General features: G+C 36.2%; 1 protein-coding gene across 3 annotated transcripts in view; it reads left to right on the top strand.

The window, feature by feature from the left end:
* The window catches only part of LOC115219226 (exocyst complex component 6B), a 131,699-nt gene that overhangs the window by 4,222 nt on the left and 116,932 nt on the right, over positions 1 to 10,545 (top strand). The window contains exon 1 of one of the 3 annotated variants that reach the window (XM_036508990.1): positions 5,857 to 6,114. The exons of 1 other annotated variant lie outside the window; for it this stretch is intronic. Coding sequence is in view for 1 of the 2 variants with exons in the window: in XM_029789362.2 (XP_029645222.2) it covers positions 6,390 to 6,604 (215 nt within the window). In the remaining variant the exon portion in view is untranslated. Of the gene's footprint in view, positions 1 to 5,856; positions 6,115 to 6,374; positions 6,605 to 10,545 lie in introns of those variants that run through there. One more of the 3 variants, XM_029789362.2, reaches the window with a different exon arrangement.

The following is a 10,545-nucleotide window of genomic DNA, read 5'->3' as shown; positions in this document are numbered from 1 at the left end:
CAGCCTTGCCAGCTCCTGACAAACCATCCAACCCATACCAGCATGGTAAACAGATGTTAACTGATGATGATATATGTATGTGTGTGTGGTGTGTATATATATATATTTATATATATATATAATTAGTCAATGAAATTCCAACTAAGTATGGTTTTCATGTTTATTATTTGCTGTTTTCACAAATTGAAAATAATAAAACATGGAAACCAGACTTAGTTGGAATTTCATTGATTAATATATTCTTCTATACACAATCATGCAAACTTGGATGTGTGTATATATATATATATATATATATGTATTCCAGTAAGATAAATACTACCGAATGTATAATTTTGTAATTGTGATACATAATTGAAAAGGCATTAAATTAATTTTCAAAACGGTTTACCCAAATCACCAGGAATGTCTCATTATTTTAAACAGATAACTGTTACTGGTTTAAATTAATTGAGACATAGAAAACACCAAAAAGAAGAGGAAGGACAAAAAAAAAACTAAATACAAAAATTCCTCGCCCTATCGCGGTTCACCTATCATGGTTTATTATTTAAGCTCACATGGATCCCTCCCTAGTATTGTTTTGCATTTATAATAAAATAAATATGTACAAATTATAAAAATAATTAAAAAAAAGTATACAGTACAGTACTGTTTCTACTTCAAGGATTTTCACCTATCGCAGGGTTGTTTTGGAAAGCAACACCTGTGATAGTCAAGGAATTACTGTATATGGATAAGTGTGTATGTATGTATGGGTATATATATATATATATATCAGCCGAAATTGCAAAGATAATCTGGTACTCGGCTGAGGAAAGAAAACTTTGAATGACCTGTCCTTGTTTTCTTTGTATCATCTATCTAAATGTTTTGTTGTCCCATTTTGTAGTTTATGTATCATCATCATCGTTTAACGTCCGTTTTCCATGCTAGCATAAAATACAAAATGGGACAAGAGCGCAAAACATCTGAACAGTTATATATATATATATACCGGAGTAAACACATAAATGTGAAACAAGGTGGAAAAAAGAGTACTCAAATACCAGTGGTAGAGTAATATGCTTTATTTAAAGCAGCAGAAAATTCAACAAAACCTGTTACTCTGAGTTTCCCGTTGCCGTTCGTCGGACAGTTTTTGCTAGGTTTTGTTGAATTTTCTGCTGCTTTAAATAAAGTATATATATATATATATATATGCTGATACCTATATTTTAGCATTATTTGGTCCTTTTCCCCTTTCTAATGTTTTCTCTATTAGTAACATTTGATGGTGTTTATTTTAGTGAAACAACTTTTGAGCACAATGAAAATATGAAGTGTATGTGAAACTTATGCTTTTCTGCTAAATATGTTGCTCTTAAAGACTATTGTAGCTGATTATGCATAAACATGCAAGTCAGTCCTGTTTGAATTAACTTCTATGTACCTTGGTGTGTAACGTGTTATGGAGCTCTTAATCACCATAAATTTATCCTTTGGTATTTATTTATACAGCAGACAACACTTAGCATGCTTTGCCGCATGTCTGCCATTTTTATGTTCTGATTTCATATTCATCTGAGATGGTCTTTGCCATGTGTCCTTTCCCAGTCAATGAAATAAGTACCAGTTGAGCTTTGTGGTTAATGTAATCAACATGCCCCTCCCCCCCCCCAAAAAAAAATTTTCATGCCTTTTGCCTATAGTAGAAAGAATTATCTTTAATCAGTATCAATTAAAAAGTGATTCAATAGCCAAGTGTTATGTGCATGACACTTGATAAGTGCTAGGTATGAAACTCCTGACCTTTACATCAATTCTGTCAATGTTCATCATCATCATCATCATCATTTAACGTCCGTTTTCCATGCTAGCACGGGTTGGACGGTTCGCCTGGGGTCTGGGAAGCCAGGTGGCTGCACCAGGCTCCAATCTGATCTGGCAGTGTTCCTACAGCTGGATGCCCTTCCTAACGCCAGCCACTCTGTGAGTGTAGTGGGTGCTTTTTACGTGCCACTGGCACAGGTGCCAGGGGAGGCTGGCAGCGGCCACGATCGGTTGGTGCTTTTTACGTGCCACCGGCACAGAAGCCAGTCAAGGCAGCGCTGGCATTGGCCACGTTTGGATGGTGCTTTTTACGTGCCACTGGCACAGGTATCACAACTACAATTTCCATTTGATAATTCTTTCTACTATTGGCACATGGCCTAAAATTTTGTGAGAGGGAGCTAGTTGATTACATGGACCTTGGTGCTCAGCTGGTACTTACTTTATCAACTCTGAAAGGATGAAAAGGCAAAGCTGACCTCAGCAGAATTTGAACTCAGAACATAAAGACGAAGTGCTGCTAAGCATTTTACCTGGTATGCTAGCAATTCTACAAGCAGGCCACCTTAATAATAATGGTTTCAAGTTTTGGCCCAAGACCAGCAACTTCAGGGGAGGGATTAAGTCGATTAAATCAACCCCAGGATTCAACTGGTACTTATCTTATTGACACCGAAAGGATGAAAGACAAAATCAACTTCAGCAGAATCTTAACTCAGAATGTCAAGATGGACGAAATACCACTAAACATTTTACCTGGTATGCTAATGATTCTATCAGTTTTTTTTATTTGGCACCAGGTTGAAGAATGAGGGGTACAATACAAAGACGGACATAAAGTGTGGAGGTTTACATATAATGAAATGGTAAAAAAAAAATATAGGAGTGGCTGTGTGGTAAGTAGCTTGCTAACCAACCACATGGTTCCAGGTTCAGTCCCACTGCGTAGCATCTTGGGCAAGTGTCTTCTGCTATAGCCCCGGGCCGACCAATGCCTTGTGAGTGGATTTGGTAGACGGAAACTGAAAGAAGCCTGTCGTATATATATATGTGTGTTTGTGTGTCTGTGTTTGTCCCCCTAGCATTGCTTGACAACCAATGCTGGTATGTTTACGTCCCCGTCACTTAGCGTTTCAGCAAAAGAGACCGATAGAATAAGTACTGGGCTTACAAAGAATAAGTCCCAGGGTCGATTTGCTCGACTAAAGGCGGTGCTCCAGCATGGCTGCAGTCAAATGACTGAAACAAGTAAAGAAAAATATATGTATATTGGTGTGGCTGTGTGGTAAGAAACTTGTTTCCCAACCACATGGTTATGGGTTCTGTCCCACTACATGGCACCTTTGGCGAGTATCTTCTATTGTCTCAGGCCAACCAAAACCTTGTGAGTGGATTTGGTAGATGGAAACTGGATGAAGTTTGTGTTTGTCCCCCACCACTTGACAATGGTGTTGATGTGTTTATGTCCCAGTAACTTAGTGGTTCAGCAAAAGAGTACATACAAGGCTTCAAAATTAAATACTGGAGTTGATTCATTCGAACTAAAATTCTTCAAGGCTTTTCTCCCAACATGACTGCAGTCTGATGACTGAAACATGTAAAGGATATATGTATGTCGTAAAAGATAGAAGGTAGGGGAAGGATGATACAGGAGGACCTCTAGGGATAATCGAGAAACCCAACTGTCCAAGCCATCTTTGAACACAAAGGGCAAGTACCTCCTTAGAGCAGTACCAACCACTCCTGCTATTTTCGCAACCTTCACCCACCTTTCAATAAATTCACTGGAGGACAGTACATCCCTCTCCATTGTCACGTTCCTTTTCTAGTGAAACTTGAAAAAGTCGATGAGGATTCAACGAGAGGAATGTCTCTGCCTTCGTGCCTTTTAGCCTCGTCCACCAGACAACCTCTTTCGCCACAGCCACCAGGCGATGGAAAACTGCCTTATCTGTTCTATTATAGGAGGGCGACGGAGTAATCTTTATATATAAAAGAGAAGTTGTGTGTCTGTCTCCTACGATTTAGATTCCTAACTACTCCCACATTTTGCGGTGCAGTTTAACCAAAACCGGGTATCTTATAGTCGTGATTCATATCGAGCCCTTCTGGGTATTAGCGCGCGTCTACGATGAGTCTACGATTTAAAAAAAAATTTACCATCATTTTTTTCCATTTTAATGCATTTTTCGCTATTATATAAGGGAAGTAACTCTCTAAAAATGCTTATATAGTTATTTCCCTTACAAACCCGAGCAACGCCGGGCGATACTGCTAGTCATTACTAATAATATACGTATATGTATATTTATAGATATTAATATACATATATTTGTGTGTGTGTGTGTATTCATATGTAGGCGAAGGTAAAGAATACGCACACCACCCGTTTTGGGCATTTAGGGTTAGAGTGACGCCGAAAACGGGGGGTGTGCGTATTCTTTACTTCTGCCCATATGTGAGTGTAAGTTTATGTCTATGTGCATTCATATATACACGTATGTATATATATATATATATATATATATATATATATATATATTCTGTCACTTGACCTAACAATTTTCAGAAAATATTTTTGGGTTTGGTTCAAAGTTTGATTGCTTGAATCTTTCTGACTAGAAGCGTGTTCGCTCACAAATTAATATATATTATTTTAAACAATTCAAATATTCGTAATTTTTCAATGACGGAGCAGTTTCATTTGATATACTGTGTTAAAAATAACGATAAAAAACACCGCAATGTCAAGGTTGTTGATGTTTAGCCCTAGGTGGCACTGATCAAATAGACATCTGATTAATTATGAGCCAACGATGGAACTCTTCTATACTGATATCGAACCATGTAGCTGTTAGTTCGACGAGCCGATGGGTTTCTGCTCAGTTTTTATTATTATTATTATTATTTGTTTTTAAATACAAATTCCACTTGTATGTTATTGTTCGTTCAACCTGTTAGAAACAGCAGCCTAATCTCTTAAAAGAGGATGGATATATTGGACAGTGTAACCCTGTATATACAAAAAAAGACGAGATGATGATAGGCTGGAATGATTCTGGTTATCTCTTGCTTGATCATAGCGAAGCTGGGGGTTAAACAACCTAAGATAAAATCATTCTCGTAGTGGCCAGTCCCGCTTTTTAGGAGGCATAGTACACGCAGGAATACATTATTCAATGTGTCTTTTTCTAAGACTGTGGGGTCTAATTTGAGAGATTTGGCTGCTATTTCTAGCAGATTTCCGTTAGTTCTTTTAGCCACTGGTCAACTCTGATGGAGCAAACCTATGATCCGATGGGTTCTAGTTAAGACCAACTCATTTTTCTGTATATCTAAGGACGTCATTGTCCAATGTATCCTTTCTTTTTTGTTTTTTGGAGATGTTAGGGTGTGGCTGCTATTTCTACACCATTCTACCAGTCGAGCAAACTACGTCAGGAGCCCTCCCTTCGGTTGGCAATGTCATGGTGAATGTACAGTGTGAAGGGAGTTGCTTGCCAATGCGGAAAATAAGTTAATATTTTGTGAATAGAAGAATTGTATTAATTCAAGTACAAAAATAGTACTAAAAATTGTAATTTAATCCGTCCACCGTTCTTCGTTGTCTCGTTTTAAAGTTTCCCTTCCGTTTCTCGAATACCGCAGAAACAACCGCTTGACATCTTAAGTGGACACCAAACACACATATGTATGTGTATGCGAGTATGTGCGTGCATGTGTGTGTTTGAGTGTACATATATATATACACACACACTTATTCGTATTAGCTTATCGTTAGTATCATTTCAGAATTAAAAAAAAAAAAAAGCTGTTTCCATTATATACAAGAATCTTAATGAGCAGTAAGGATACACAATCTAATCACTGGTACATAATACGCTATCAGTCTTCGTCTGAATAATAAACGACTATCTCGTTAGCAGCGACGTATTTATATATATATATATTAGCTGATATTGATTGCTATTATGCAAAAACAATTCCTCTATGGATGGTGGTGGTGGTGGTGAGTGTAGGGGAGCAAAGACGAGGGCTATAGAAATTGAATTGAACCTAGTGTATTACTGGTACGCATTTTATCGATCGATCGCGTGAGGATAGAGAGCATATTTGATAGCAGCCTGCAACTGTAGATTCTACACTATGGTAATTAAATAATGTGGTAAAGAAGGCTGTTCGACTTCGTTAAGCGAGGATATGCACCCAGAATCTTATAACATTGCGTTAGTATGTTTAACATAGGACAGGCCATCTGACGATAAGTAACATCACAAGATAACATTGCATTCAGTCGCTCAGGTAGTGCTGCTATTTAATATTCGCAGATTCCTATTTATTTATTTATTCACCCATAATTATTATTTTTGCTTTCATTACGGTTTTGTTGTAATTATATAAATATTTTGAGGGAATATTATTTTTTATTCTGGTGTTTTGAACTAGCAGCGCGTAGAATCGCATTATTACAATAGACCAATGAGATTCTCGGTTTGGGCTATTCTGCTGAAATGTTATGCCAAATTTATTCTGCTATTGCTATTATTATTGATGCTGCTGTTATTATTTTTATTATTATGGAACTTGGAGTCAGTTGCATGTCTGATGATCAAAAATCGCTCGAGCTGTTCGGTAGAGGAGAGGCCGTCGAAGACATCGCCTCTCCTTTGTTGGCCTACCAAATGGCAGATATCTTCAACGACAGACGACTCAGTGACATTTTCAAGGACCGTGATGGTTTGGTACAGGTTCTCGAAGCAGGAGAACCGGGCAGCATCAGTTTTGTTATCAGGTATATAGATATATGCATCAGCACCTACATACCAACGCACACATACAAACAAAAAAAACACGAACACAAACACATTTAATAAATGTGTATATATATATATATGTGTGTGTGTGTGTGCGTGCGTGTATATATATACATACATATATAAGTATGTGCGTATATGTACTTAACTGTATATTCTATGTGTGTATATGTACGTATTTGTGTGTGTGTGCATATATGTACATATATGTATATATATTTATATATATATGTATATGTGTATACATTTATGTATATATATTTATATATATATATGTATATATGTATACATTTATGTATATATGTATACATTTATGTATATATATATATATATATATATGTATATATGTATATATTATACATTTATGTATATATATATATATATATATATATATATGTATACATCTATGTATATGTATTTATATATATATATATATATATATTTATGAAAGAAAGAGTGATACATTTATCTGTAAATGTATGTATGTATCCATCTATCTATCTATCTATCTATCTATCTATCCACACACACACATTTACAGATATACACATGTAAATGTGTGTGTATTTTTATAAGCATTTCTATATATGTACGTGTGTGTGTGCGCCTGCACAAATCATGGCTTCATCTGATTTTTTGATAGATATTATTTTTTTATCTTGTTGGGTTTCTAGCAACTGTACTTACCAAGCAAAACCTGATGAGGGGAGCCAACTTGATCGCCGTTGACCTGACCATGCAACAGGTTGTACTAGACTACGTTACGAGTGTCAAACATGAGTGACCCAATGTTTATGTTTATAAAGACATATGTATGTGAATACACACATACACAAGTGTTTATGAATATATGTACATATATATGCGTGTGTATTTATATATCTAAACATGTATTTAGATGTACTTACCTATGTATATAATATATGCATAAATTGTATCTACACACACGCACATAGATATATATATATACTCACGCACACACATGTATATACACATATACATATATATATATGTGTGTGTATGCATATATGTGTCTAGTCTTTATAAAAATATATGAATGTATATATATATATATATATCTTGTTTCAGTCATTAGACAGCGACCTTGCTGGGGCATTGCATATCTATATACAAACATTGTGTGTGTATGTATTGTATATGTATTTGTGTGTGTATATATATATATATATATATATATAAAATCATCGTTTAACGTCCATCTTCCATGCATGCATGGGTAGGACGGTTGACTGGAGCCAGCCAGGTAGAAAAAAACCTACCCTAAACCATTGTGTCTGTTTTGGCAGGGATTTTATGGCTGGATGCCCTTCCTAACACCAACAACTCCACGGAGTGGACTCAGTGCTTTTTATGTGGCACTAGCACAGGCGAGGTTAGTTTTGGCATGATTTTTACAGCTGGATGCCCTTCCAAATGTCAACCACATTACAGTGTGGACTGGATGCTTTTAACATGGCACCAGCACTGACAGGGTAACCAAGTAACTCACAAAACAAGGAATTATGAGAGAAGCATTTGAGGAGGGGAACACATGTCAGAGCGCAAAAGGCTAGAGTGTGACAAAGAGACAGTGAAACAGAAGCAGGTGTCTTGCCACAACAGAGGGGACATTAGAGGAGGTGGTCCAATATCAGATGATGAAATGTTAGAATGTGACAGAGAAATAGAGAGGCAGAAATAGGTGTCTTGCTATAGAGGAGGAGGTACATTGTTACCCAGAGAAAGAGAGTGAGAGAGAGATACAAAAAAGAGGCCAGAAACCCAAAGTGAAGGGCCAATATACACTTCTTGTTCTTTGAATTCCATAATGGAAATGACAGGCAGTGCACTAATACTCCTACTCATTGTTTCCCTACACATTATTTATAACAATTATACCAATAATAGTTCCATTTTACGTACACACGTCTTTTTATTACAAGCATATTTATCTATTATCACCTGTAATGTATTTGTTTTTATATTAACATCCTACCTCTATATTTCTTTACCAAATAAACATATATACATTTATAAATATTTATAAAGATTAAACACATATATAGGCACAGGAGTGGCTGTGTGGTAAGTAGCTTGCTTACCAACCACATGGTTCCGGTTCAGTCCCACTGAAGTGTCTTCTACTATAGCCTTGGGCCGACCAAAGCCTTGTGAGTGGATTTGGTAGACGGAAACTGAAAGAAGCCCATCGTATATGTGTATATATATGTATGTGCGTGTATGTTTCTGTGTTTGTTCCCCTAGCATTGCTTGACAACCGATGCTGGTGTGGTTATGTCCACGTCACTTAGCGGTTCAGCAAAAGAGACCGATAGAATAAGTACTGGGCTTACAAAGTCCCGGGGTCGATTTGCTCGATTAAAGGTGGTGCTACAGCATGGCTACAGTCAAAATGACTGAAACAAGTAAAAAAAAAAACGTATACATATATATATATATATGTGTGTATATACATATGTGTGTGTGTGTGTAGATAGATACAGTATATGTATATATACATAGATATATACATATATATATTTATATATTCATGTTTACCTGGTATATGTGTATATGAGTCTGCAGTTGAGCTATTTCTCTCAATGTCCCTATTTTGTAACACTCAGGTTGTCTCTTCTGTAAAATTATAGAAAGCCTTTGGGTTAATTTTTATATTTTCCTTAGCTCTAGTTTTTCTTTGTGTCCCTTTGTTTTCACAAGGGAGCCCATATTTGTTTTTGATCTGAGAGTGTTCATTTTAAATTGGGCTCCTTACTATCTTCATTTTGTTCATTTAAGTGATTTGAGATGTTCATATCCAATGGACTTTTCTACATTTGGGATATTTTTGTGTATATTGGCCCTTCACTTAGGAACAAATGATACATTATGATTTGCATTATTGACATAAATTTTGTTTTAATGTCATTTTGCATAGAGAGACTTCCAGGTGAATTCTATTCGAAGTTGTCTTTTTGGATTGATTTTTAACAAACCTTATGAATGTTAAGGCAAGATCATACATGTCTTGTTGGGTACATATCTATGGTTTGGGCAATAGATTGAAGTTGATCTGAGAAAATCATCGGCTCACTTTCATTTTATGGATGAATGCCATGTTTGTTATTTGTGAAGTAAAGATCTAAAATGTTTTTGCCCCTGGTTGAGTGGCATATACATTGTTCTATAAACAGTATGATAGAAAATTCAAATAGATATTTCTACTTACCTTTGTTCATGTAGCGACATTCCAAAGAGAGTGTGGTCTACAATCCATTTGGCAGTGGGGAAGTTAAGAGACAGGTATATTGTAGGCACAGATGTGGCAGTGTGGTAAGAAGTTTGTTTCCCAACCTCATGATTCTTGGTTCAATTCCTTGGGCAAGTATCTTCTGTTATAGCTTCAGGCTGGCCAAAGCCTTGCTAGTGGATTTGGCAGGTGGAAACTGAAAGAAGCCCATTGTATGAGTGCCTGTGTGTGTTACCATCTTCATTGTATGATAATTATAAACGAATGTCATTTACAAGTAGTGTCCTTCATTCTCAATTTTCCATAAAAAACATGTCTGGTTATGGGGTAGTATTACCTTATTTGGAAACAGGTGAGGGTTGGTAACAGGAAGGGCATCCAGCCATAGAAAATCCACCTCTACAAAATTCCATCTGATCCATTCAGGCATGAAAAAGTGGGTATTAAGATGATAATATATTGGTAATTGTCTGGTTATTAAACCTTCTGTCTTTCTCAGGCTATGTTCAAATTTACCAACATGATTAGAAGTAGCCAATAAACAGTATATTGTATATATAATTACATTGAATTGCTTAATATATACTATTGGTGTAAGACAAATTGAGTTTTTTAGTTTGTATGTGCCAGCAACACTAGGAGGTTGACAGCTTCACAGCAGTACATGGT

Source organism: Octopus sinensis, linkage group LG14 (genome assembly GCF_006345805.1).
Source record: "Octopus sinensis linkage group LG14, ASM634580v1, whole genome shotgun sequence".
In the NCBI taxonomy this organism is placed as follows: domain Eukaryota; kingdom Metazoa; phylum Mollusca; class Cephalopoda; order Octopoda; family Octopodidae; genus Octopus; species Octopus sinensis.
This window is presented reverse-complemented; position numbering and strand designations above follow the sequence as displayed.